Source organism: Cervus elaphus, chromosome 14 (assembly GCF_910594005.1).
Source record: "Cervus elaphus chromosome 14, mCerEla1.1, whole genome shotgun sequence".
NCBI classification, from domain to species: domain Eukaryota; kingdom Metazoa; phylum Chordata; class Mammalia; order Artiodactyla; family Cervidae; genus Cervus; species Cervus elaphus.
In genome coordinates, this window is record NC_057828.1 from 53441879 (window position 1) to 53469865 (window position 27987).

Below are 27987 nucleotides of genomic sequence, written 5' to 3' on the forward strand. Positions count from 1 at the left end.
CAGGGGCTGCAGGCAGGGAAACAGCAGCCTGGGATTCCCCTACAGGCCTTACTGACAAATTTCTCATGTAGCTTCCCAAGTAAAAGGCTCATAAAATGTCATCAACGTTCATGACGGTTCATAAAAATGATCAGTTGAGCCGGCAACTTCAAAATGAGGTGGAAATAAGTTTAAAGACGTTTTCATTGTAATTTGGCTCCAGGACCAAGACATTCTCAGAAGTATAAATAATAACACATGTGGCACAGAGCCAGGCTGCGAGAGGGGCCCGAAGGCACTGGATGCCCACTGCCTGCTTGGCTGGGCCTGTCTTGTGCCTTCCCTGGAAGCCCTGGGCTAAGACTTGATCCCACTGACCAGACACCACAGCCAGGGCTCCATCCTACCCTTCTGAGACGGGACTTGGGTCTCCCCAACACCCCCAACCTCCACATCAGGTCTCCCCATTTTTATCTCCTTACTATGGCTTTAATTTACAGCCCCTCCATGGACTGGAGCAAACGCCCAACCTGCTGGATGGGGCCTACAGCAGGACCTTGTCAAAGCATACACCAACCACTTCTCTGCTCAAGAGCTTTCAGTAGCTCCCCATTGCCTGAAGGCAAATGCCCAACAGGCCCAGTATCTAAGGCCCTTTAGCACCCAGGTAAGCCAGGCCTGCCAGCTTCCCCTCCTCCCTTTCCACACCCCCTTCCCTCATTCCTCCAAGTCTCTGTAGACACCCCCTTTCCCTAGTGAGCTCCTATGTATCCTTCAAGACCCCACTCACACATCACCATTCTCACATTCTGTTAGGTCTCTGGGAGAGTGGGAGGGGGCAGGCATGGCCTTATCCTTGCGCAGATGGGCTCCAGTGTGAGAGGGGGAGCACACTCTGGCTTCAGGGCTGGGCCCAGAACCCATCTCTGCTGCTGTCACAGTTTAAGCACAAGTCAACAATAGACCATGGATCAAGGAGAGGAGGAGGCGAGGGAGGCTGGAGGGATTTAGAGTCAGAACCAAAGAACATGGAGCGACAAGGCTCTGTGCTGCCCATGCACAACATGTAAGCGAAGCCTGGCCCAGGCCCGGCCCTACCTGCAGGACGTCTCTCGGAAGGAGATGTTCACGTCCCAGTGGGTGTGGACTCTGCAAGGAGAGAAGCAGAGGGTCAGTGTGGCCTCCAGGACTCAGCATGTGGACAGCAGAACATGTATGTGGCATGCCCTGTGTCTGCCCTGGAGTGCCAGCCTCAAGGGAACTGGGCTGGCTCAGAACCACCTCTAGCATCATCTGGTACCAGCTCAACATGTTGGCGGCTGCCGCCAGGACAGACCCACAGGGCAGGCACCCGCTCCAGGGCTTGCCAGACAAGGAATTGGGAAGGACAGAACTGAGGTCCCACGTCTCTGCCTCTTGTGGTGGTGGAGCCAGCAGAGCCCCCACTTGTGCAGGGGTGGGGGCCGTGACTTCCTCTGCATGTGCCACTTGTGTGACTGAACCCTAATTCCTAGTTGCTAGAGCTGCTCCGGGGGTGCTGGGAACCAGGTCGAGGAATGAACCCCACGGCCACCACCACTGGCTCCGATGATGGCCCTTGGGTCCCAGCTGCTGCCAAGCCGCCTCCTGGAAGTGACAGTCACACAGCAGAGGTAGGAGGGGTCAAGCAAGGAAATAGCCCTGTGCTGTGCCCACCTTCTCACCCACAGCAGTGTCCCTGAGAAGACCCATGGGCTGAGGGAGGGTGGTGGCAGGCCCACGCGGTGCTTTCCATCAGCACAGGTGGGAGCAAGGGCTGGAAGCAGGGCTCTCTGGTGTCCAAGAGGGTTAGGGTAGGAGAAATTAGAATATATTAAAAGCAAGAAAAAGGCCTGGAAATTCTGGGGATACATATGACATGCTGGACAGACAGACAATGGATGGACAGATGAATGGATGGATGGAAAAAGAGTGGGCAGAAGGAGAAGCTTCTGCCAGGAGGGAGGGGAGAAAGGAGGAGGTCAGGAATGGTGGCCCCAAACCTGAGGGAGGCAGTAAGGAGCCAAGGGAGTGGCCACTCCAAAGAGAGTGAGTGTGAGTGTCAGGGGTGCTCCCATGAGGATCCACGCAGCTCCCTCCTCCCTGCCTGGCTGTGGTGGCATGAGACTCTCCTCCAAGAGCCTTTCTCCTTCCTCAGCCCAGCAGCTCTGACCCTCCCTGGCCCTTCCCCACACATGGACCCTCCCTGGCCTGCTCTGGCCATGACTATTGGTGGTGCCTGCTCCTCAATGATGCCACTGAATCCTGGCCTGGCACTCGGCCGCCAGGTGGGGGCAAGGCACGTTCACAGTGGTCCTGAGGCATGTCCCTGGGAGTCCAGGCTTTGTTTCACCTGCGGCAGCTGTCAGTGGCCACGCAGAGGATAGAAGCTAAGCTGGGCCCCTGTCCTCAGGGCAAAGGCTCTCCACCTCTAGGTCTGACCTGGCCTTCCGCTGCCTGGAGACCCCAGTCCTGAAGTCCCCACCCACGCCAGAGCCCGCGTGCCCTCCTCTCCTGGTCCCTGAAGCACCTTCTCTTCATGATATGGACATGCGGCTCGTTCTCCTGCTTCAAGCCCAGCCGCTGCCCACAGGCCGGGCCACTCCCGTCACTGTCGCCATCACTGGCTGAGAAGCTGGGGGTCAGCTCCTTCTTCAGGATCTGGGCAGGGGGCAGGGCAACTGTCCTCTTGTCTGCCAGCCGCCCCCGGTTCTGGACAGGGAGGGAGGAGAGGAAGGTTAGGCCAAACCATGTTGCTCAGCCTCCTGGGCACCCCCACCTACAGCAGAGAGGCCTCCGGCCCTCCAGGACACTCACAACTGGCCAGAGGCCAAGACAAGAGCAGAGAGGCAAGGCTTCCTTCACAAACCCGTCCAGAGACTGCCTTCCACTCCATCCTGGTGGGGGCCCAGGAGTAAGCGTATGGGCACTGCCCTGTCCAGACTCCACACTCAGCCCAGCCCCTCCACAGGTGCTCGGCTTGTGTGTGTACGCCTGCTGGGGACCAACCCGGTGTTCCCAGCCCCTAAAGGGCTGCTAGCACCCGCAGGACACGTGTGTCCTGACCGTATGCAGTTACCTCTGCACGCATGTCTGCCTGGCAATCCCACTCAGACTCTGTATGAACCCCTACCCATGCCAAGCCCGCTTTCGATGCTCAGTGCCAAATGAAGCCCAGCTCAGGAGTGTCTGAAGCCTGGAGTCTGGGGCTGACCCCTTGTAAATTGCAGACCTTTGGCTCACAGGTCACCTGGCAGCCAAGGCCCTTTGTTCTATGCGTCCTGGGGGGATCCATCCCCTTGGTCAGGAACTATGAGATTCAGAGTTTTTCTACGAGGTGCACCTTTCCCCTGCCCTGCACCTGCAAGTGTGAGCAGGGAGGGCCCAGAGCCTGCACACATGCTGGCAGCTCATGCCAAGGGCCCTGCATAGCATGGCACCCACTGGTGTCTGCAGGTTGCGCCACCCCAGGGAAGAAGAGCTCCTGTTTTCTGGTGGGCTGGAGGCTTTTTCTTATTTAATAACTACTGGTTCAGGATGGTGGCAGGGACCTTGGAATTATTTAATTCTCTCTCATCTTTTCAGTGACTGAGGCCTTCTAGGACTCCTCCCTCCTGTTGCCAGGACATTGTGTCCCCATCATACGCAGGAGCTTGGGGAGGAAGGTATCCAGGGGGCTTTTGCCCCTCCCCACACAGTGTCCCCCTGGATCAGAAGGGCAGCTGTGTGTGGCTGCCACAGCCCTAGTCTCCAGAGGAGAGGTTCTCTTCAGATCCAGACCAGCCCCACCTCCAGACACATGGCCCACCCCAGTCCCAGATTTGGGCAGTGCCCCTGACAGGGTCGGGGAGCCACAGTCTGCCACACCTGCCCTCGCAAATCTACCCAGGATGGAGAAGGAAATGGCAACCCACTTCAGTATTCTTGCCTGGAAAAGTCCATGGACAGAGGAGCCTGGCAGGCTGCAGTCTATGGGGTTAAATGACTGAGCATGTGTGCACAAGGGTGGAGGGAGATGGGCTGGTAGCAATAAAGTGGTAGAACTAAAAAAAAAAAACAAATCCACCCAGGAGGTGCCCCAAGGTCCTCTCTTCAACACACGTCCAGTGAGAGACTGGGCAGCACTAGGGAAGGTGGGGTGGAGGGAGCAGTGAAGTTGGGGGTAGGCCTGCGAGACGAAAGGGGGTCCCCCCCCAGCCTGTGCTTCTAAGACCCTGGCCTTGGCTCCAAGCTAAACCAGTGGCAGCAGAGCTTCAGCGAGGCAGGGAGGTGGAGGGGGTGACCGACCGGCCCCCTGCCTCTTCTGGCCAGGCTCTGGGGGGCAGGGTTTTCAACAGCTCTGGCCTGCCTGGAGTGGGCTTGGCTGCAAAGCCCCTCAGCTCTGCCCTTCTCCAGCCTGCTGTAGGCCAAGGACCAGGACCTCCTTTCCTGCCTTTCTGCTTTAACTAAACTATTCTCTGAAGAAAAAGTTTTCAGTGCACTTCCCTTTACTTCTCATCTATGGGACAAGGATGAGAGGGAAGCAGAGCAGTAAGGCTGCCACTTGGGTAAGGCCATACCAGGTACGGGGGCCTGGAACGGCTCTGGTAGTGGGGAGTTAAGGAAGAGGGACCAGGATGAGCAGTCCTGACCTGAACCAAGGACAGGGACACATCTGCCTCCCACACACACCACAGACCTCAGCTGCTGACCCCTGCTCAGCACACAGATTTCAGAATTGGGTGCTAAGCCCCTGTCCCAGCCAAGCACTGGCTCCTCAGACAGCAAGGGTGGGGCATGGAGGCCGCAGCACGACGCCTATGCTGTGAGCACACTCATATTCTGAGACTGTGGAGTGTGCACGTTTTATCTGTGGACCTGGCCATGGGCAGTAGTGGAAAACAGCCTGTGTGAAAAAGGTGGGGGCTGAAAAGACAAGGGGGTCCATGAAACCTTCCTAAGGGAGAGGCACGGGGATGGCCTGGGAGCCACCAGGCTCTGGAGAGGCAGGCCCAGGTCTGAGCCATCCTTCATGCAGGGCAGGGGCCTGGGAGCCCCTGACAGGTAGGCAGCCCTGGGCTATGGGCCCAACCTGGCCTTCCCGACAGGAAATGTCTTAGAGAGGACTGATGCTGGGCTCAGGCCACCTGCCCACCCCCTCCTGTGGGAGACCTTCAAGAGGGGATGGTGGGAGAGGCAGGGCTCCTCCCACCAGCAGAGGCCCCAGACCAGCCTGGAGGGTGTCCTCTCTGGCACCAGCTGCTTGAGAAGTGAAGGGGAGTTCAGCTTCCTGCCCCAGGCAGGTGTGGTGGCTTTGGGCAAAGGTAGGCTGCCTGCGCACATGCTCTGTCTGGGGGGCTCTGCATGCAGGCTTGCCTGTGAGTACAATGAGCTCGAGCCAGACAGTGTGTGGGGTGGGCAAGTGGGGAGGCTCAGCTGTGTCCCCTTCCTCTGCCCAACCTGTGTGTCTTTACAGGTTTGTCTGTGGCTTCCTGGCTTGCCCACCCCCAAGGCCCACCAGGAATCCAAGACTTCCCCACCCCCTCCCTACCACCAGTCCAAAGTAAACAAGCTGAAGGCTGCCTGCAGGGTCCTTTCAGGCCTTCCTGGCAGAGGGGGTTGCTGAATGGTGCCAGGAGCCGTGGTCCTCATGGGCTCTCCCACAGGAGCTCAGACTGTCCCTCTCAAGACAAGATTTTCAGATGGAGCCTCCAGCCACTGCTGCCTGGAGGGCATGCGAGAGGGAAGGCAGTGCTTCGGGGCAGGCACAGGCCCCAGCTCTCCTGCCCTCCTCACCCCCCCAGGCTAATAAGATCTCAACAGACTTCTACACTGGGTTGGAGGTCCCACACCAGCTTCCAGCTGCAGTTCTCTTGACATCAAGGCCCACACTGCACCTACTGTGCCCCAGACCAGGCTGTATCCTCAGACACTCCTGGACATCCCTGGCCTTGTCCCACAGGGCTCCAGCGCTAGGCATCCAGACATGCAGGTCACTCACATCCAAGCCTGTGGCCACCCCAGAATGTCCATCCAGGCTGGCCGACACTGTCACGTCCTGTAACAAGTGTCCCCTTAGGACCAGCTCCTCTCCCAGGCTGGGCCAGCTGACATGGTGAAACCGCATTCCCCACACCCCCCACACACACCTGTAACAAGGCAAAGTCCCCAGGCCTTGATCAGATGACACTGTCCAGGGAGGAGTCCTTCACACCACGGGCTGTCCCCAGGACCTCAGGAGAAGCAGCTCCCGGGCTCCCAAAGAGAGGCTTCAGGATAGGCAGGACCCTGCCCTGAATCAAGGGGGACGGGGTCTGACGCCCCAGCATACCCACCAAAGCGGTCTCCTCTATTTGCCCCTGAGGGCTCCCTCCTGCCCACTGGCAGGGTTGAGGTTAGGACTGATTCTAGAAAACAGAGGCCAAGCTCCGCAGCGGAGAAACAAGACCCTGAAGCCCCAGGTTTTCTCCCACATCTCACCACCGGGGAGGATATTCGACAGCCGGGACAGTCGCAGATCGGAGGATGCACCTGCAGGATCCCCTTGGACATAAGCGTCTTCAGACTTTTCCCTGCGAGGAGAGCCGAGGCAGGACCGGTAAGGGAGCGGGACCGGGCACAGGTCGGGCCGGGCACGCGGGCATGCTTCCGGGGCGCTGCCAGGGGCAAGGCCGGGTTCCCTCCCGCCACGAGTATGAACACCCGCCTCCGTCCAACTTCCGAATCCACACCCGGCCTCGCCGCCCACCCCACCCTCGCAGACGTTGCGGGGATCTGCAGAGCTCGGAATTCGAGATCCAGCGAGCGCCCTCCCCTGACGCAGGGCGGTCTCTCCCCCCACCTCCCCCGCCTCCGCGCGCCCCTCCTCCCGCGCTCCACCCTCTCCTAGCAGGTCCGCGGGAGTCCGGAGCTGGACCGTGGAAGTCGGGCCCGGCGCAGGTGAGCGGCGCGGTCAGGACCCGGGACTGCGCTTGACCCCGCGGAGCCACGAGCCCCAGAGTCGACGAGCGTGATTGGGTCCCTAACTTTCTAACTATCCCCCACCCCCCCGCCTGGCGCTCACCCCCTCTCCCTCCGCATGCCCGCTCTGGCGCCCACACGTCGCGGCCTTGGAGCCAGACTCCTGCGGGAGCCCTCGAGACTGCTCCCAGCCCCGCCGCCACTCTGCTCCGCGCGCTCCCGCCCCGACGCGCGCCCCCGCAGCCCCCACCTGCCTGCGCCACCCATGCACCTTGCCGTTCTCTCTACCAGCGCGCGTCCGCACCCGGCCTCACTTGTGCCCCTCTACTCCCTCCAGAACCCGTGGCTCCTCGACCCCGGAGGGGAGTATCCTGCCGAGTCGGCCTCCCGCCCGCTCTCCCGAGTTCCCGTAAACTTCCCCGGAGCCTGAAGGCCCAGGAATCCCGCAAAGACCTTCCGGGCAGAAAGAGCCGCCGGCTCGTGCGGCCAGCGCTGGGGGGACCACGGAGGCCGAGGGCGCTCAGCCCGGGTCCAACAAGGCGACCGTGCTTGGGGGAAGGGGGTGTCCCTGCGGCGGCCCCAGAGTCGCAGCGCCCTCTCTAGGCAGAACTGGAGTCTCCCAGGTGGCAGAACGAGGGGGATCCGGACCCACGGGTCGTCAGGGAGCGGAGGGGAGGGACCGGAGCGGTCCGCGCCCCCACGGCGGCCGCACCTTTGTGGCGGATGCTGCGTTTCCAGTCCTTGGCCGTCTCGCGGCCGCTGACGAACTGGAACTCGTTGGGTGTGAGCCACTCGCCGCGGTGGCGGATGGACGGACCCTTGCTGCCCTGGCAGAGTTTGCGCACGTAGAGCAGCGCGCGATTGGCGCCGCACTCCACCTCGATGCAGGGCTCGCCGTTGTCCAGCAGCGGCTGGAAATCCGGTGCCGCGGCCGCAGTGGCCGAAAAGCGCTCGAGGGCCAGAGGGTCTCTGGGCAGGTGGAGGTGCGGGGCGGCCTCATGCAGGCTCAGGTAGGCGCGAGGGGCACGGAGCGGCGGGGCCAACAGCGCCTCGTAGCCCGCTGTCGCGGCTGGTAGCGAGGCGGCCGGGGGCAGGGCGGCCGCGGCGGGCAGTGGCGCCAGGTAGCCAGGCAGCGGCGGCAGTGGCAACGCTGCCAGGGTCGGGTGGAAGGTGGCCAGAGCCAGAGCGAGGTCTTCACGGCCGGGTAGCTCCTTCTTGACCGCCGGCATGGTGGGTCTGTGTTCCTGCAGCCTGGCCCTCCGCCGCCGGCGCAACTTGTTCCGGCCCGGGCTGGAGTTGGGTCTCGAGGGCCGGGGCTCAGGAGCCTCCTGGCTGCACACCCGCCCTCCCCGCTACTGCGCCCCAGCCGGGCCACCTCGGACCGCTGCCCGTCCGGCTGGCAGGGCCTCTGCCGCCCGAGACATGGTGCTGCCGGAGCTCTATCGATCCCCGATCGACCTGCCCAGCGCCGCAGCTCCAGGGCCCTGGGGCTCCACCGGGCGCTGGGCCACCTGCGCCCGCGCCCCCTGGGGCGGCCCGGCGCCCGGCTCGCTGCTGCGCCCGCGGGGCCGAGCCGGGCAGTGAGGAGTTGTGCAGCCTCCGGCCGCGTGCCCCGCCCCGCCCGAGGGTCCCAGGCCCCCGCCCCGCCCCACCGTCCCAGCCGCGCACCCGCGTACTCCAGCGCGCGCCCGCCCGGCGGGGACTTGGGAGACTCGCGCCGCCGCCGCCGCCACAACTTGGCCCATTTAAACGGCCCTGGCGCGGCGGGCGGGCGGCACGGGCTCCAGTAGGGGGTGCGTGACGGCCGACTGGGCTAAGACGGGGGCGACGGGACCTGGCTGCACCTCCTGCCTTATTCCCGGGTGGGCGTTCTCGTTCTGGAGGAGAGGAGACCGGTGCGGGGGGCGGGGGGCGGGGGGGGGCGGGTAGGAGGTGGTGGTGCGGGGGACGGATGCCAGCGAGTCGCGGCGCACACAGACGGCGACACTGCTGAGGGAGTCACTGTTTGGGCGCCCCAGTCAGAGTCCCGGAGTCCACGTGGGGCGAGGGCTGGCTCCTTGCGAAAGAGCGTATCCGGGATCGGAATTGCAGCTTTCCTGGCGGGTGCTTGTGAGCCAGCAGCTCTGGGTAGGTGGTAGGAATCAGTGCGGAGGGTGTGAGTGGTCTCCTCGGGCGTCTGCAGGGTGTGTGCCGTGGCTTTGTGGTGTGTGGTCGCGGAAAATGTGTTGGGGAAGGTTGTGGTCTGTGAATAACAACGATAATTCTATCAATAACTGCCCCCCTTACCATGCACATCACAAGCCTTAGTTCACCTGATCACCTAATATGAGTTTTTTTTTATTTTTTATTTTTTTTTAACACCCAAAGAGTCTTTATTTTACAGATGAGGAAGGGCGGGATACAAAACGGCCAAGTAACTGTCCTGGTGTCACACGGTTGTTTCAAATCCAGGCTGTCTGCCTCCACAACAAACAGCATGGGGTAGGGCACGGAAGTGGGGCTAGAGGCAATCTGGGTGGAGGGTGGGGTGTGTGGGGAGGATGAGAGGCAACTGAATGTGGGACTGTGCATTTGAGCATATTTCCGTTACCTGCCACGTGCAAGTCTGAGGATGAGGGACCTCTGCGTCCATGTTCACCTCTTCCTCCAGCCTTGGTCTAGCCCTGCAATGAGGGGGGTTCTCCCCTGGGATCAACCCATACCTCCCTGCTACAGTTTGGCGTGGTGGCCCTGCGGTGGGATAATTAGGAAGAGAAACTGAGAAACTCGGTGGCTTTGATAGTACTTAGTGAGACCTTGTATTTCTCGGGTGTGCCATTTTGGACAAGCTGGAAAGTAGCCTCAGCTCCCAACTCTGCTCTCAGACCCCTGCCCCTGCCCCTCTGAGATGTACCTGGTGGGGCACCCATATGAGCAGGGGGTGGGTGGGGGTGGGAGTGAGCTGGATCATAGGAGTGCTTGCACCTTCTGCAGGGGTGGGCTGGGAGTGAGGGAACACTCCACCCCTACTCCCCAGGGGCCTCCTACCAGATGCCAGCACTAGCTGGGCATGTGGCTGACTACTGGGGACCCCTGTGCTGATGTACACTGCTCACCTCATTCTCAGCTAAGGTATCAGCCAGCCCCAAGACCAACCTGGGGAGTGAGGTCTGGGCTCAGACCAGGCATGTGTCTGGGAACTTCCACTCCTTTACTTCTTGTATATTTATTTGTGGGGGTTTAAGAGGTGGGTGGCAAGATGGGTGTGAATGTGAGTGACCCCTCCTTACTTCACCACGCTTGGCCCCATTGCTCTCTTTGTAACCTGGACTCCTGCATATACCTGACCCCAGGAGTGACAGCTAGGGAGCTCCTCCCACACCCAGCCTCTGTGATCTATGTCTTATTCTCAGGTGTGATGCTCCATGTCTAATGGATGCAGGAGGCTGTCCTCACCTGAGCGCCAAGACCCACGGGGAGCTGTCATGTTAATCTGTGGTCATAGCTCGATATGGACATGCCACATGGAATGAGCCTGTTTGGCTACAGCCCTGACCCAGCTGCCAAAAGACAGCCTCCGCCCAGCTCTTCTAAGGTTTGCCTGCACCTGTCCGCTGAGCCTCAGGCCTCTTAACCCCTGACCTTCACACTGTGGTCTGGAGAAGGGAGGCTGAAAGCTCATCTCTAGATCTGAGAAGATACCAGGCAGCTGTCAGGCCCGGCCTCTCCTCTGTCCTGAGTCTGAGCAGGGGTCCTCCCAGGACCACCCTTCACTCATCCCTGGCCTCTTTCGTCACACATGTGCCCACAGTGGTTAGGAGTGGCACGGGGGACCCCACCTGTGGCTGTCAGGGAGAGGCCCAGCTGGCAAGGTGTGGGGCTGACCTACCGGACCCAGCCTAACTTCCATGCTGCCATCTGGCTCCAGCCTTCGTTGGAGGACCAGGGTTCCCTTCTGAAAACACCGTGACGGAGTCCAGAATTCCCTGCAGAACCCCCCTCCTCTCAGGGCCACTCTTGACTCCAAGGAGACATCTTACAGGGGTTCTCCGGGGTCTTGACTGATCAGGGCAGTTCTCCCCCGCCCCCACCTATTTCCCCCTGTTCTTGGGAAATAGAGCCTTCTGCCCATGGGGCCTCAGAGCAGCTTTCCCCTGGGGGACCAGGTATCCTCACCCTGGCTGTCATAGCCTTCCCAGAAGGATCTGCTCCCTTCCTCCCGCCTGTCCACTTGTGTCCGTCTGGCGCCTGAGCCCTCACGTTCCTCTGCACTTCTCAGACTGGAATCAGGCAGGCCAGAGGGGCAGAATTCTGGCGTTGGGATCCCCGCCATCTGGCCCTCAGGCTTGGCGACTCCGCAGAGAGGGAAGGTGGGGTCGGCGGCTGCAGCTCCTCCTCTGGCCCGAGGAGGCCCCGCCCCCGCCCCCGCCCGCCGGCCTCCGCGGCGCCATCGCTTCTCGAGGTTCCCCCGCGCGGGGCCCTCCGCTGCTGCTGCTGCCCGCCGCCGCCGCCGCCGCCGCCGCCGCCGCCGCCAGGGAGGGAGAGGGGGTCATAAATAACCCGCGGGGCGGCGCGGGCGGCGGTGCAGACGGTGACCCGAGACGTCCCCAGGGAGCGCGGGGGCGGCCCACAGACCCTGATGCCCCCAGCCCAGGCTCTGCCAGCCTTGATCGCCCGGCTGGCGCTGCCCGGCCGGTCCAAAGCTGGCGCTCGCTCCCATCCTGGAATGCCCGCCTTCTTCCCCTCCAGACCACCCTCTCAGAGCCCCCTTTTCATCCATTCCTTCACCAATCAATCACTTATTGAGTACCAGATGTGGTAAAACCCCAGGAAGAGAGACCTAGAGGTGAGGCTGGAAGATACAGAAGAAAGCAGTGGGTCGCTGAGACCACAGGTGCAGGGGTACCATCAGCCTCCAGTTTTCCTGTGCTCACCCCGGGTACCTTAGGGGGTAGGAGAGCAGGCCCAGACCCGCCCAGACAGGAAGGCATGCCAGGACAGATCACAGGGGCCCCACAGGTGTGGGCACAGCCTCACACACATGCCCACACAAGCACCCACAGCAACCAACAGATCCATGCCTTCTCAAAGGCACACAGACAGCAGCCCACACGCGTGTTCACACCCACACGTGTGCTCACACCCACACGCACACACAGCAGCTCCCAAAGCTGCTGGCACAGGACAGGTGCAGACACGGATGCTGACATCCTCAGCTCAAATATGCACAGACGGTGTGTGTGCTAACTTATATGACAGCCAAGATGGAAGACACCACCAGGACCTATGCACGAAACATACATAGACACACGGGCCTGCAGCATGAGTGCCAGGTGGATACCGTTGTCATGTCCAAGACAGCTTGTCCAGTTAAAAGGTCTGGTTTGCAGCACCATTCCATCAGGAAGGGGTAGATGGGAGGTCAGAGGTGAGTGGCACAGTGGCTCCCTCAGACACCCCTGCAGAAATGGTCAGAACCTTCAGGAAGCATCTGTTCCTGGTTCCAGGTCAGATACAGGAGGGGCCGCCCTGCTGGGACATGCCTCGCTGTTGGCCAGCTGTGAGCTGGCGGCAGGCCACGCTGTCTCTCTTTCAGGAAAGTAGGTGTTTCTGAGGCTGGACTGTCCACTGACCTTTTGTTGTTGTTGTTCAGTCGCTAAGTTGCGTCCAACTCTTTGTGACCCCATGGATTGCAGCATACCAGGCCTCCCTGTTCCTCTCCATCTCCCAGAGTTTGTCCAAGTTCATGTCCTTTGAATCAGTGTTGCTGTCCAAGCATCTCATCCTCTGCTGCCCTCTTCTCCTTTCACCTTCAATCTTTCCCAACATCAAGGTCTTTTCCAATGAGTCAGCTGTTCACATCAGGTGGCCAAAGTATTGGAGCTTCAGCCTGAGCATCAATCCTTCCGATGAGTATTCAGGGTTGATTTCGCTTAGGACTGACTGGTTTGATTTCCTTGCTGTCCAAGAGACTCTCAAGAGTCTTCCCCAGTACCACAATTCGAAAGCATCAGTTCTTCAGCATTCAGCCTTCTTTATGGTCCACTGACCTTAACTTAATGCCATTTAAAGAAGTAAAGAGTTAGTGCCTGGTGTCCCAACTCAGGGCACCCACAGGGTGCACACTGTCGGTTCCATGTGCCATGATATTCACCTGCTGTTTTACACATGCCGACATATGCACAGCTTCTCAGACAGATGAAGTGACCCCAGACACAAGGACAGTGATGCACATGTGCTTGACAAACTACAGAATACACTGGGTGCGCTGATGCCAGCACAGAGGGAGCTGTTGCCTGCTTACATGGGTGGGTGTCTTAGCTGCCACTGGCTCTGCATGCCTGGTCCCTCCCCAGGAGTGAAAACACTCACTTACTGGCATCACTGGGGCACCCTGCTCAGTGCCATAGCCTGGCCTGGACCTGAGCTGGGCTGCAGAGGCTGAAGCAGGCAGTGGAGAGAGCAGACCCTGCCATGTCCTGAGACTTGGGTCCTCCTGGCCAGCCACTGTGTGACATAGTTCCCTCTGCCCTTATCGTGACCTTGGTTTTCCCATCTAAAAATGAGAGAAGGGCTCAACATCTGTGGGGTCCCCTTTGGCTTAGAGCAGACAGTCAGGGTGAAATGTGGCTGCAGAGGCCCTGGTCAATACCGTGATGAGCCCTGGCATACCCTACGTGTTTTCTCCATAAATGGTCTCAGAGTGCAGGAACTGAAGGTCTCACCTCAAACGTGGGGCCAAGCGAAGGGATTGGAATCCTCCAGGACCCTTGGAGACACTTACTGTGCCATCCTCAAGGCATCAGTTAAGGACTCTGGGGGCAGTAAGAGGGGGCTTATGGAAGAGGGGACCAGGTAGGCTCTCTGCCAGGCTGCTGGGTGCAAGCTGAAGCAGAGAGGGCATCCATGCAGGGACCCTGAAGACTGAGAGAAGCTGGAGCTGAGGCGCTGGTTCGGGGGTGGTAGCAGAAGTCACTGCCTCCAGGCCCAGCTCTGTGAGGCTCCCAGGCTGTGCAGGGAGTCCAGACTGGCCCAGCAGTAACCATATATATGATGGACTTCCTGCGGTATGTGAGCTCCTGGCAACAGCTCCTCAGACACACTCATGTGTCAGTGTGTGAGGACTGTTCTCCAGGGCGGTGTCTATGTGACCCACTCCCAGTGCAGCTTGGCCTCCTGGCCTGGGACAGCTCCACCCCTGTTCACTTCTCCCAGCACCTGCCCACCCTACTGTCCCAGAAGCTCCTCCTCACCAGAGCGAGAGAAAAAACTCCGGAGGCTGGGAGACCCTCCCGCAGGAGTCAGAGTGAGCACCCTTGGCAGGTGTTGCAGAGTGGGGGGGAGGTCAGAGCCCAAGGCCAGGTGTGGTCCACTGTTCTGAGGTCTTGGCAAGGCTTGCATCCACTCCTGCATGAAGAAGCAACCTGCATGAAGAAGAGGCATAGACTTTGGAGGAGGTCTCTGAGACAGGCTGTGACTGGCTGAGCCCTCCAGTCCCCTGTCTCACTTTCTTTCCACAAAGTGCCTTCTCTGTGCTACATAGAGGGGTCACCAGCATTTTGTCCTCTGGGACCTTAGAGAGCAGAACTCAAGCACAGGGGAAGCAGACTAGAACCTCAAAGAGAAACAGCCAGAGGTACCTGGAAATGGCCTTCACTCTGTCCTGGGTAATGGGCTCCTTGACACCCCCTGTCACTCCCGGCTGCTCTCCAGAGTGCCTGTCTCATGGCCAGTAAGTGGGGCAGGGGTATTGAGGAACCTCATGCAAACCACTGTTGCTTTGGATTCCCATTCATTTTTCTTTCTTTAATGAAACTTGTACCCCAACAGAATTTACAGGGTTTCACTGGGCAGTTGGCCATACATTTTAGGATCTCATCCACCTGTGCCCTGGTGGGACTGCTGCTCTGCCCTGCCTGCACCAGGAGGAGGAGTGGGTGGTCTGAGCCTCTCATACACAGTCTCACCTGGAGAGCCAGCAATCACTTTGTCACCATAGATTTGTCCGTTAGGGATTTCCAGAAGTAGAGAGCTTAGGTGGACAGTGAGTTTTACTGTTGCTCCCCACAGCTCTGGCCCAGGCTGGTGTTCTGAGGTCATAGGTTTAGCCTGACCCCATCCCAGGGCAAGTCTTGGACTCCCATTGCCAATGAGCCTATCTCTCCAGGACAGGTTGAATCAGTAACATCCTGTGGGGTGCTTTGATGTCTTTGTGGGCGCTGTCTGAGTGTGATCTGCTGAGCTCTCCATGAGCCCATCTTGTCTTCTGTGCTTATGTCTAGGGTGTCACAGTGGGTGGCCCTGGGACAGACATGCCCCTGGAGTTACGTGCAGTACCCCGCATGTGGACCCAGAAGTGGGTCGGCTGAAGGGCACAGCCTGGTACTGGCTGAGATCCTGAGTACAGCCCATGTGCCGAGGCCAGACCATAGACGTGGGAGGGCAGCAGCTCCAGCCTCTGTCCAAGGCTACAACCTGACGCTTTCCTCAGAGCATTTAACAGAGTCGCAGATTGGCACTAGGGGCTTCCCACCTGCAGACTGGGGAAGTGGGAAGACTGCTTGGAGGCCACTGAGAATGGGAGGAGAAGAGGCATTTGGCAGAGCTTGGGCTTATATAGGGTATTTTCACCTCTGTGTAGACGATTGTAGGCATCTCCAAATATGGGGTCCTCATGCCCTGCCAGGTCAGAGGACCCAAGTCTTTGATGGGGTCTTTGACTCTGTGTACATGTCAATAGATTCTTCTTCCAGAACAGACACATCACCTCCTAGATTAACTGGCCTTGTCAAAATCTGAGAGTTTGCCCCATGTCAGCAGTTGTGTAACTTTGTGTCTGAGATCCAGTGGTATGTGTGGGTTCCTGAGCACCTAAGGCCTCAGAGATGGGACAGATGATTCAAAATTGGTAAAGAGCGAAGCTATTACTTGGGCTGGGTCATCCCATCTTCCAGCCAGGAACGTGGCCCTCAGGAAACTTGTCAGCTTCTGCTCAATGCAATATGCTGTCTAGGTTTGTCATAACTTTCTTCCAAGGAGCAAGCACTTAGACAGCATATTAAAAAGCAGAGACATCACTTTGCCAACTGAGGTCTGTATACTCAAAGCTATGGCTTTTCCAGTAGTCATGTACAGATGTGAGTGTTGGATCATAAAGACAGCTGAGTGCTGAAGAATTGATGGTATCGAACTGTGGTGCTGGAGAAGACTCTTGAGAGTCCCTTGGACAGCAAGGAGATCAAACCAGTCAATCCTAAAGGAAATCAACCCTGAATGTTCACTGGAAGGACTGATGCTGAAGCTGAAGCCCCAGTACTTTGGCCACCTGATTCGAGGAGCTGACTCACTAGAAAAGACCCTGATGCTGGGAAAGATTGAGGGCAGGAGAAGGGGGCAACAGAAAATGAGATAGTTGATTAGCATCACTGACTCAATGGACATGAATTTGAGCAAGCTCCGGGAGATGGTGAAGGACAGGGAAGTCTGGTGTGCTACAGTCCATGGGGTCACAAAAAGTAGACATGACTTAGTGACTGAACAACAACTACCTACTTACCTTCAAGACTCACAGCAGCACCCCCTCCTCCAAGAAGCCTCCCAGGATCACCTCCTCTCCTGGTAGGGCCCCACTGTGCCCCCAGAACACCAACATACATCCAGTCGCCCAGGTTTCCTGCCGTGCTGCCATGGCCCTGGGCAGGCCCATGTACTCAGAGGTGCTCCAATCACAGCAAACTCAGAATGGGTAGGAACACAGTGCTGGTGGCTTGAAAGGGCCAGGTGGAGCTCCTACTGTGCTGATTTGGGTGGCTTCACTGAGTGGTGGTGCTGGCAGGCTGGGCCAGAAGCTGGGCTGGAAGTGTTGGGAGCAGAGGGAGAGAGTGTTGGCAGAGACTGAATTCTTGAAGAAGGACTTGTCCTCCAGGGAGGGACAGGCACGGTCAGCAGACATCATCCCCAATCCTGGGCAGTAGGAGCCCAGGCCCTGCTGGGTGGCCTGAAGGTGTCAAGACCTCCCCATATCCATCTTTGGGGATCCTGGTGGTTAGGCGTCTGCATCTTCTAACAGCCAGGCCAGGCCACCATGTCTCTGGAGCTGTGTCCTGGATGCTCTTTCTCTGGGCCCCTCCTCCAGCCCTTTGTCCCTCAGGATGCCCAGGCATGTGCAGCTGCCTCCCCCACTCATGAACCTCATTCTGGCTCTGGCCAAGCTCTCGAAGCTCTACCACAGAGGGAGGGGCACTCATGGATACATGCCTGGGTGCACATGGGGTCGCCCTATTGACCTTCCAGTGCCTTGCCTGGGGGTCCAGCTGTGGCTGCTCATTCTGATGCTATGGGGATAGGGGTCTAGGAGATGCCGTACCCATGATGGCAAAAAGCACCATCAGGCCCCTCTGAACAGCATAGGAGGATTTCAGAGACCTCCCTCCCCCACCCCACCTCCACTGCCTGCAGCACTGAGGCCAAGACTAATAAAACACCCACCTCACAGGAGACAGCTTTATCTTGTTGATCGGAAGTCTGCCAGCCCAATTTATGATGGAACATAAGCTCTCCAAATCTGAATTTATGTGCTGTAGTATAACGAGAGGTCAATGAGATTAAAAGTGGGCTCGTGAGAGGACCATAGGCAGCTCACTCCTCGGTGCCGAACAGAAAGCCTCATAGCCCCTGAACCCAAGGGAGGTGAGGGCCCAATCCAGCAGCAGGACAGGAAGAGGGAAGGGGAGAGGCCAGCCCATGAGGCAGGTGGTGACCGGGGGAGGAGGACCAGGAGGTGGCAGGAGAAGCAGAAGGAAAGGGGCAGAGGCCTGGGGCCGGAGGAAGCAGAGGTGGCCTGGAGTATCAGAGCCTCCTATGAGGAGTGAGGGTCTGGGGTGAAGGAGAAGCATAGGTAGGAGCGGGTCTCCCTCAGGGACCGGGAACCCCCTGGTCTGAGGACAGGTAGGAGGGGGCTCTGAGAGGGCTGAAGGACAGAATTCTGACCCTGGTCCAGGACCCATGGTCTGAGGAGGTCTCGGTGGGCACGTGGCAACTCAGGTCTTGCAGCTTAGGCCCATTCCCTGCCCCCTCCCCAGCCCCCTCTGTCTTTAATACCCACTTGGAGTCAAGGATGATGGTGAGGGAGGGGTGTGCTCTGGTGGGGACCTGGGCCCCGGCCAGAGTGAGGCTGGCTTTTGAGCTCAGGCTAGAGCCTGACTTCAGAATTTATACAAATAAATGAAATGAAAAGTGCTGGCAGCCCTGATCTGATTACAGAGTCATTCATTCTCTGGTCGTTAATAATTTGTGCAATAAAGGATTGCGGCCGCTCAGTGAGGAGGAGGCTGTGGCCCAGCCTTCCCTCGGCGCCGGAGCCGCGGGAACTGGAAACATAAATTATTAGTTTCTTATCGCTCAGCCCGCCATTGCTCATGCTGCCAGGGGCCTGGCAGGAGCCGGTGGCAGTCCTGCCGCCTGCCTGGGCCTGGCTCTCAGCTGCTGCTGGCTGTGGGGACTCTGGGGGGGCCCCTCGTCCTCCCTCCCCCAACCCTTAATGGCAGGACCCTGGAGCCTCAGCCTTGGAGAGTTTGCAGCCAAGGACAGGTGGAGTTATGGGGTTTAGCTCTCATGCCGTGGACCTCAGCCTTCCCCCCAGCCCTCTCTGCGCAGGCCTCTGTCAGTGAAGCCTCGTCACTAGAGGCTGGTAAAGTTGCATGCTTGGACCCTGGTACTTGCCCAGTCAGTGCAGAGGTCACCATCATCAACACAACAGAGGCCCACGCTCCCCCTCCCCACAACATGCCACCCAGGGTGAAGGAAAGAAGGAAAGATTGGTGTCTGGGTTCATATCACCTCTTCGAAGTGTGTCTGTGCCTCCCTGGGTGGAACTCAGGGCAGCACCTGTACAGGGTGTGATGCCTGCAGGCATGGCCCCACTCACTCCCTGCTCATCCTGTCTTCCTGTGTCCGGCACTGGGCTCCTGGTCAGGCAGGTGTGGAGCAAGCAAACAGTCTAGATACATGGCTGGTGCTGACGGAGTTGCCCAGCGCTAAGCCATGGCAGGGTTGGGCTGGGTGGGGGTGACCCAGGGCTGTTCCCTGGGCTGTGCGTCTGTGCCCCCAGGTGGAGCTGCTTAGGTGCACAGAGGTGAGGGCTGAATGCAGAGGCCGAAGACCCCAGAGTGCTCCAGCCTGAGTGGTGATTAAAGCAATTATGGTGATTACAGAATTATAGAAATGAGCACCCTCATGAAGCCGGGTTCCCACCCCCCAAGTTGAGGAGGCTGAGGGCAAGGCAAGGTCGGGGAGCTAGGGTGGGGGACACTGGGCTCCAACCATCCTGAATGGAGGATGTGGCAGGATCGGATGTGGGCATGGACATCTCTCTCCTGCTAGCTAATGTTATTGGACCGAACACTGACATGCCTCCCCCTCCCAGCTTGCTTGCATGCTGGGAACCAGGGTTACCCAAAGCCCACCTTGAACCCACCAGGTTGGCAGGATGTGGGGGTCAGGGGTGTGCTCTTCAAAGTGCCCAAGGCCACATGCCCAGGGCACTGCACCCACCATTTACTGGCTGTGTGGCCTTGGAAAGACCTTCACCCTTTCTGCTTCTGAATCTGTAAAAAGGGAGCATAAATTAAACAAGATTCGAGTGTATGTTTTGAGCCATACTACTCTGTGCCAGGCATCCCAGGCCTGTGTGGGGTTGGGTATGTGTGCCTGGTGACCTCCACAGGGCCTGGCTGTGAGCCCACACCCCTTGAAGAGACCTTACTTGTTCAGATTTCAGATCCAAGTTTTTACCCTCCTCCCACGACAGATATGCCCCCCTCCCCTGCCTACAGCATTCATTTTTGCTCCAGACATATTCATTCTGTCCTCCAGCTTCTTGAACACCTAGATATGGTTGTAGAAAAAGCTTCTATGTCCTTGAACACTCATCCTTTCATCACAGTCATTTCTGGGCTGTATCTTCCTGCCTCCGTACACGTCTGCTGACTTTTGATTGGGTGGTCACCACTGTGAGTTTTGTCGGGAGCTGAATATTTCATAAATATCCTTGCACTTTGTTCTGGACACCGGGATGTTACTTGGTAGCATTTTGGTCTCTTTAGGTCTTGGTTTTAAGCTTTGCTGGGAAAACTAGAGCAGCCTTTAGTCTTGGGTCCATTTTGTCCTACTTTACAGTGGCAAGACCCACATGATACTCTGTCTCTTTTTCAGGTTTTCCGGCCTGGCTGTCAGAATGAGCCCACACTTTTCACATCCTGCTTGAGCTCTTGACATGACTTCCTTTGACCCTCTTGGCGGGTCTTTCCTGGCCTCCAGCACGTTCCTCACATGCACAGGCTGATCTGTGCCCGGCAGATTCTGGGGCTCCCTCCTCTCCAGGGCTCCATCCTGCAAACTCTTTCTGCCTTGGCTTTCCAGGCCCTCGAGTTCTGTGTCTCCCCTCCGGAGCACCCCTGAACCTGCCTGGGTCCCCTTCTTGCTCCACAGCTGGATACTCTGGGGGCAGCATACTGAGGGGTCCAAGGACTCACCGCGATGGTTCCTGCCTCTTAGGCGTCTGTCCTTGGACATCTAATGTCATGTTTCGAGGGCTGTTGTGTCCTGAATTTTGCCTGGTCTTTGAGTTGTTCTGGCAGGAGGGTAGGTCTGGCTGCTCTGTCTTGTCAGAGTGCCTGTCCCATGAGTTCACAAGGCGCCCCGCACTGGTGCAGGGCCTGGTATAAGGGAGTCTCTTGGCAGGTGTTTTCGGGGTGTCTGGGCCCCATGGCCTGTACAACCTGCTGCACAAAAGACCTCTGTTGCTGTACAACCCTCTGCCCCATCACCTGCTAATTCACCACAGCCTGGTAAAGGCTGGGACGTCCCAGGGCAAGGGCATCAGAGGGGGCTCCATAGTCAAGGGCCTGGAAGCCATGCTCTCTGCAGCACCCTTAGCCTGTCCTCTGTTGGCCACTTCCAGCTCCAGGCCCTCAGGCCCACCCCTGCTGCCATGGGTGGCTGGTGGCTTTACTAAGTGGACCAGGAGGACATGGGAGGAGGGAGTTGGCTATAGCATGTTAGCCGGGTAAGTGCACCCTGTGTCTGGAGCAGCGAGAGCTAGGAGAGAGGCTGAGTCCACTCTGGGGAGAAGCCAGCGGGCCCAGGACCAGGGTTCCATCCATCAGTGGGGAAGACTGCATCACCAGCACGCCAGTGCTGAAATTTAATCTTGGAAAACCCTGGTTTATCCACAGGTGCACTCTGTGGACTGTATGAGCAGCAGCCTGGCTATGAACACATACCTGTCACACACGAGACACAGGTAGGGTTGGTGGCACCAGGCTTTGGCTTGGAGTGGCCGCCGTCTGAAACACAGGTGGGTTTGAATCTCAGTGTGTCACTGCCGAGGGGCTCCAAGGACGGGGTGCTACTGACAGAGGGAGCTCAGGGAGAATCCTCTCAGGCTGGTCCTCTGGCCACGGGAGCACCCTGGGGCATGGTTCCCAGCGGAGGCAGACGTCTGACCTGCAGGGAGCCCTGGGCCTTGGCTCCCAGCTCTACAGATGGATGGGCTGTTCCTAAGCAGCGTGGAAGGTGGTGGACCAGAGTGGAGTGGAAGAGAGGGTGCCATCCATATGAGTTTTGGTCATGAAAGGGGCTATGTTTCTTCTGTCTGTGGGGCAGGTAAAATTCATCAAGTGGTAGGTAAAACTCCCAGAGAGAGCATGGAAAAAGGGCCTAGTTCAAAATGCCACCCATGTTCCACACAGCCAGCTACAAGTTAGAGCCTCTGGGGATGCTCTCTGGTGGGAGGATGCTGCTTCCACCCATCCCTGTGGACCATGAAAGCCAGTGTGACTCCTGGGAGACACTGTCCTCAAAGGCAGTGGCTTTGAGAAGCTCGGCACCCAAACAGCACAGACACCACAGACTCTGCCCTGGTGTTTCTTCCAGCTCCGGGCTGGCTCTCAGGTGGGACCCTGCCTTGTCCTATGCTTGCTCCCTTGTTAGAGGCTTAGGCCTCCTTGGCTGGGCAGCTCCCCAGGCCCTGCTGTTTCCCTGCTCCCCTCTTGGGTACTGCTGAAGCATTTGACTTGTTATTTCCCGACTCACTAACTCCACAGCTCCTGAGTTGTTCAGCCAGCACTGAGCCTGCCTCTGTGCCACACAGTGTTGCACCCCCAGGACAAAGTGGGCAGTTCACATAGCCCTTTCTTCCCCGAGTGGGAATCAGAGAAAAGAAACTCTGACCCTCCTCTTGGAGCAGGCCGAGACCCACACGTCAGAGCCCCGCAGGAGCTGAGGGACCATGCACATCCCAGAACATCCCCTCCATCTACTCCTACTCATCTTGTGATGCCAGTTCAAATGCCACTTCCTCTATGAAGCCTTCTGGATCTCTCCAGACCGACAAGGACATTGTCACTTGAGCTTGTGAGCACACATGTCTGCATTTCCAGAACTCAGACTCTGACTTGCTAGGAATCCAATAGTCCCACCTGAACTGTGAGCCCCAGAGGGGTCTCCTCTCCTGGCCCCAGCTGGCAGTCAGGAGGCCTTAGAAATACGTGTCATAATGACTCAGCATCTCACAAGCATAATCTCAGGTGCCTTGAGGGCAACCTATGACATAGATGCTCTTTTTACCTCCTTTTACAGGTGACAGCTGGCAAGTGGCAGAATAGCTTTGTGGTCCCATGCTCTGGACCTCTGGGCTTTGATCAAACAAACCCTCAGCTGCTCTGGGTCAAGCTTGCTCCAGCTTATCACTTTGATTATTAATTAACTCCTTAGTTATTAGCTTAAGGACTTCTCATGGATTCCTGGGGTAAAAGCAGAAGAAAGGAGGGGACCCAGAGGAGCCATTGGCCATCATCTTGCTGTCTGGGACTGATGCTGAGAGTTGCCTGAGGTCTGGATACCTAAAGGCCTGGAGGCTCCTGTTTGGAGGACTAGGGGCTCATCTGACACCTGGAGCTGCTAGAGGTGCTGTTTCCCGTCATCCTGCCCATAAGCCCACGAGCTGCCTGCTTCCCTCCCTCGGCAGCAGGCTGGGCTCTGACACCCAGCCCCTCCTCCTGTCTGCCCTAGCACCCCACTCTGTGGCTAACCCCATTTTTCTGATTCCTCTAGCTGAAACAGGAGGGAAGGGGGCAGGGCCCGAGGACATGACATAAACTGATTGGAACCAAATAGGTTCAAGATGGCGGACAAGTCAACTTCCACTAGACCAGGAGCCTCAGTATACACTCACTCTAATACATCAGCAAGCTAAATGACACGCCCACAGGTGCCATGACAGTTCCAAGGCCAACCATAAAGGTCAAAACGTGAGCAGTGGCCCAATTTCTGGAAATCCCCACCCCATTCCCCAAACAGCTGGAATGAAAGAGTCGTGTCCAACTCTTTGCTACCCCATGTACTATACAGTCCATGGAATTCTCCAGGCTAGAATACTGGGGTGGGTAGCCATTCCCTTCTCCAGGAGATCTTCCCAACCCAGGGATCAAACCCAGGTCTCTGGGATTGCCAGCAGATTCTTTACCAACCCACTCCCCACCCTCCCCCTGCCCTGCCCCATCACTCTGAAGGGCTAACAAGCTGGTTCAGAGCTCACAAAATCGCATATGCATGTCTTCTTACCAACAGTACACTCATTAGCCTATGAAATTATTCAACTCTAAGTGGGCAACAGAGGATGAGATGGTTAGACAGCATTACTGACTCAATGGACATGAATTTGAGATAATTCTGGAAGATAGTGGAGGACAGAGGAGCCTAGCATGTTGCAGTCCATGGGGTTGCAAAGAGTCAGACACAACCTAGCAATTGAACTAGCAATTGAACAACAACATAAAAGTTGACAACCCCTACACTCTGGTGCTGCTCTTGCCTTCTGAGATGGCCCACACTGTCTGTGGAGTGTGTTTCTCTTTAAATAAATCTACTTCTTACTTATCACTTTGTCTCTCCCTGAATTCTTTCTGCAATGAGACATTAAGAACCTGAGCTTCATTAAGTCCTGAGACCAGGTGTATGATCTCAGTTGGAAGACCGTGGGTTCAAGTTCCAACCCGAGTTACACAGTTTCACAGCAGCTTCCATTGGGGATATAGCTTCTCTGCTCTGGGGTCTTATTCAGTACCCACCTGGCTACCATGCCTGTATTCTGAATCCCTACTGCTTTCCCTCCAAGGCTTGGCCTCCACACACCACGCCCTCAGCCCTGCACCATCACTCTGCAGGGTTAACAAGCTGGTTCAGAGCACACAGAATCACATATGCATGCCTTCTTACCAACAGTACAGATCAGGTCACACAAATCCACTACCTTGGCTCTTTCCAGGTTGTGTGTTAACACAGAGAAACAATTTACCTGGGTTTCCCTCACCCAGGCCCAGAAACCCTGAATGAGGCATCCCCACCCCTCCCACCCCCACCCGATATGGTCTCCTCTGGGCTGATTCCATTTATCACTGGCTGTGGATGAGAAATTTTATCATGAAACACAGTTCAGGGTGATAGATGAGAGAGCAGGGCAGGTGATCGCCTCACTGCCTCCCTCTCCAAGGAAATTCCTCCCCTTTTACAAAGGCAAGGCAGCCGGGGGGCTGAAGAGGTAGGAGCCACACACAGGGTAGTGGGCTAGGGCAGAGTGGGAGGGGAGTGGAGGAGGCAGAGGACACAGACTAGGCCAGGCCTCCCATGGGAACCCAGGAAGGAAGGCAGGCGTGATCTCCCCTAACCGTATCCAGGGCTGAGGTTCAGAGGGTCCTACATAGAAGGTAGAGCAGGGGCAATGTCCAGACCAAAAAAAGGTGGAGAAACTTTTCTCTGAAAACTGCCATAGTCTTTCCCAGGAGCATCAGCTCCATCTTCTATTCGAAATGAATTATATCTTTTTCAACAGTGCTTATCTCACCAGCATGAGCAAACCAATACTTTTCAAAATGACAACTGAGACTTTATCAACTCTTGGTGGCTGGTTTAGGGTTTTCTAGAGCCTCTTCCAGGAGTTCCTGTTAGGATTCTAGTCTGAACAGCTGCGGGTGGGCCTGGGAGGGGGTGCTGACCTGCACATCCACCATTAAGATCCCTGGCCACAGTGTGAAACCTTGCAGGGCTCTGTGAGGCTCTCCAGCACAGAGCCCTCTTTTTTTTTGTCCACCATTTCTCATAAGCAAGACTCTAGCTTTCGTGACCTTCCCTGAGTTCCAAAGGGCAGATTAGAACAGTTGCCTCAGAAACCACCTGAGGCAAAAGATTGAAAGGACCAGAGAAACTCACCAAGACTCTGCACACACCTTAATCTTGTCAACAGCCCTGCCCTTGGGAAGTATTGTTATAAAGTGAAAGTCTCTCAGTCCTGTTCCAACTCTTTGCAACCCCATGGACTATACAGTCCATGGAATTCTCTAGGCCAGAATAAACTGCTTATCAACTCCTCCTGGGTGGGATGCATAGCTTTTCGAAGCAGGACTCCACCATGTCCCCCTTTGCCTGGTCTGTGTCTTTTCATGGGAGACCTGTCCTAGCCTGTGTCCTTTTCTACTGCACCCAATACTCTCTCTCCGAGATTTCAGACCCCATCTAACCCCAGTGTACAGAGAAGCTGAGCTTTAGCATCAAGTTGGGTGCTGTCCGACCGGCTGGAGGGTGTTGGGGAGCAAGTTGACCCCCTCATCTGTTATGCAATATGAGGTCCTGGAGCTTCCAGAACCAGCCCCCTCCCCGCTGCAGGTATGGTCAGCCAAAGCGATCAGCTAAAGAGGGGCTCACCCGCTTGGCTCCACGGGGCCAGCGGCTTGCCCCGCGGATGGACCTCTGGACACATTCGGCCCTGTTAGGGGAGAGGTGCTGGCTGGTTGGTGGGCATCAGCCCTAGCAGCACGCGTGGGCGGCGCCGGCGGCGACGCTGTCACTGTGGTTGACAAGCCCCTAGAGAGACAGTCCCCGCCGCCCGCCAGCCGCGGGTGGGGGTTGGGGGCCGGCGCGGGAGCGGAGCTGTCCCCGGGCAGCCGGCGGCACGTCCCCCGAGGTCGCCAGCGGCGGCGCGGCGGAGGCGCCAGGCGCGTCCAGGAAGTCTGGGCGGCCATCCGCCCGCAGCTGCCCCCGGGCATGTGCCCCAGCCAATCGCGGCCACGCGCCTGCGGCTCCCTCCCCGCCCCCCTGCCTCACACCCCTGGGCCCCGAGGCCGCGCGGCTTAACCCTTCTCTTCCCGGCCCTCCGGCCTGGCCTGGTGCGCAGGTACCAGGCGATTCTGCTGGTCCGGCCTGCAGAGCCTGGGTGTCCCTGGCTTTGGTTCTGCCTCCCGGGCAGAGGTCCCAGTGGGCTGCTCCGGAGCTGCAGGTCTGGGACGCGTGGCTGGCTCCTCCCGGATCACTGAGGAAACAGCCCGTCCCTGCCCAGGCCCCAGACCCCAGACCCACCAGGTTCTCTGCAGCCACATGGACTCTCCTGCCCTTCCTCCCAACGTCACAGGGATGAAAATGACAATGACTATGACTACTTTTTGTATTATTACTGTGCCAGGTACCGTGCTGTTCAGAGAGGTCCTGAAGCTAACAATTGCTGTGTTGCCTCTGGGTGCAGATGAAACGATGGAGGCCCAGAGAGGCAAGGCCTTGGCTAAAGTCACCAAGAAGGACTTCCAGGGTCCTGCCTCCTGCCTCAGGGCTAAGGCCTCCACTAACCCTGCTTGCATCTTCCTCTGCTCCACCTGCCTCCTGCCTTCAGACTCTTCTTCCTTTGCAGCTGCTTCTTCCCCAACCCCACAGCCTCACAGAACATCACCACACACAAACCTTTCATTTCAGCCACACCTTGTCTTGTCCCCGCTTCAGCAAAACTTCTAAAGAACTGTCTGTAGAGGACTGACCGTATCCTCTTCTTTGTACCCTTCACTCTCCAGTTTTCACCCTCACCAGCCAAGAAACCACTTTGCAAGGCGCTGCCAGAACTCCACCCACACTTCCCTGCAAGCAGGTTCTAAGTGTTGGGTCCCTGCTCACCCATCCATGACCCTTTTTGTACTACGCCTACTGTTGGGCAGCCTTAACAGCCCCATATGATGAACATGCTAAGCAGGTTTTATTGAGCTCCTAAATACTTTGGCCACCTGGTGCAAAGAGCAGAGTTATTGGAAAAGACCCTGGAGCTGGCAAAGATTGAAGGCAAAAGAAGAAGGGGGCGGCAGAGGATGAGATGGTTGGATACCATCACCGACTCAATGGACATGAGTGTGAGCAAACTCCAGGAGATGGTGAAGGACAGGGAAGCCTGGTGTGCTGCAGTCCATGGGGTCTCAAAGAGTCAGACATGACTTAGCAACTGAACAACAACAACTGTGTGCAGAGCGCTAAGTGCCCGGAGCTTGTATTCCACTACGGGTGGGGCATATAATGAACAAATAAACTAATTAATAAATAGGAAAAACACTAGACAGTCATATGTGGAGGATTGAGAAAGAGTGGTTTTAACAAGGTCAGTGCTTCTGTCCTGGTTTTTGACTGGATGTCTGTCTTGACCAGAGGAAAGCCCCTTCAGGTAGAAAGAGGATCCCCAGGAAGTCCTAAGGCAAGACTGAGCTAAGTGGGTGGGTAGTGCAGGGATCATGGTGATCTCCACACTGGGGTCTGCATTCCCATTGCTGGTCAGGATGGAGGGTGTTCAAGGTTCTTTAATGCCTGGGAAAGAGAGCTGACTTGGGGCTTCTTGGTTCTCCAGATGGACTGTGCCAGAGGTGATGTGGCCCACAGGTAGGTGACCGTGGGATTCCTGGGGCTCAGGATGAGGGTCACACACAATGATCCCTGGGGGGAGGGGAGGGTGAGAGGGTGTGTAAGCTCCAAACACTTGCGAAGCACAGAGAATGTGGATTTCAGCAGTTTTAATCAGGTGAGAACCCCATATCCAGCTCTTTCCTCCTTCACTCTTTGAAGACTGAAGAAATGCATGCAGAACCAAGTCCCTTCTGCCCATTGCAGGAGGTCACCTTGACCACTCACACAGGACTGGGCATTCTGATCACTGAAATGAGACTTTCATTTATTTATTTACTTTAAGGCAGTCACCAGATATTTATTAAGCAC

General features: G+C 57.3%; 1 protein-coding gene and 1 long non-coding RNA gene across 2 annotated transcripts in view; both read right to left on the reverse strand.

Annotated features, from left to right (window-relative positions):
• The window catches only part of SAMD11 (sterile alpha motif domain containing 11), a 22957-nt gene extending 14386 nt beyond the window's left edge, over positions 1 to 8571 (reverse strand). The window contains exons 1-4 of the mRNA XM_043922791.1: positions 7649 to 8571; positions 6457 to 6548; positions 2528 to 2709; positions 1078 to 1128 (exon numbers count right to left, since the gene is read on the reverse strand). Coding sequence (XP_043778726.1) covers positions 1078 to 1128; positions 2528 to 2709; positions 6457 to 6548; positions 7649 to 8165 — 842 coding nt within the window. The 5' untranslated portion in view covers positions 8166 to 8571. The remainder of the gene's footprint in view (positions 1 to 1077; positions 1129 to 2527; positions 2710 to 6456; positions 6549 to 7648) is intronic.
• Positions 8572 to 13192: 4621 nt separating this feature from the next.
• Positions 13193 to 25958, reverse strand: LOC122708207. The gene is made up of 4 exons (XR_006345046.1): positions 25675 to 25958; positions 17404 to 17492; positions 16472 to 16768; positions 13193 to 14339 (listed from the first exon to the last, which is right to left on the reverse strand). It is a non-coding gene; the product is annotated as an uncharacterized LOC122708207 (long non-coding RNA).
• Between the last annotated feature and the right edge of the window lie 2029 nt (positions 25959 to 27987).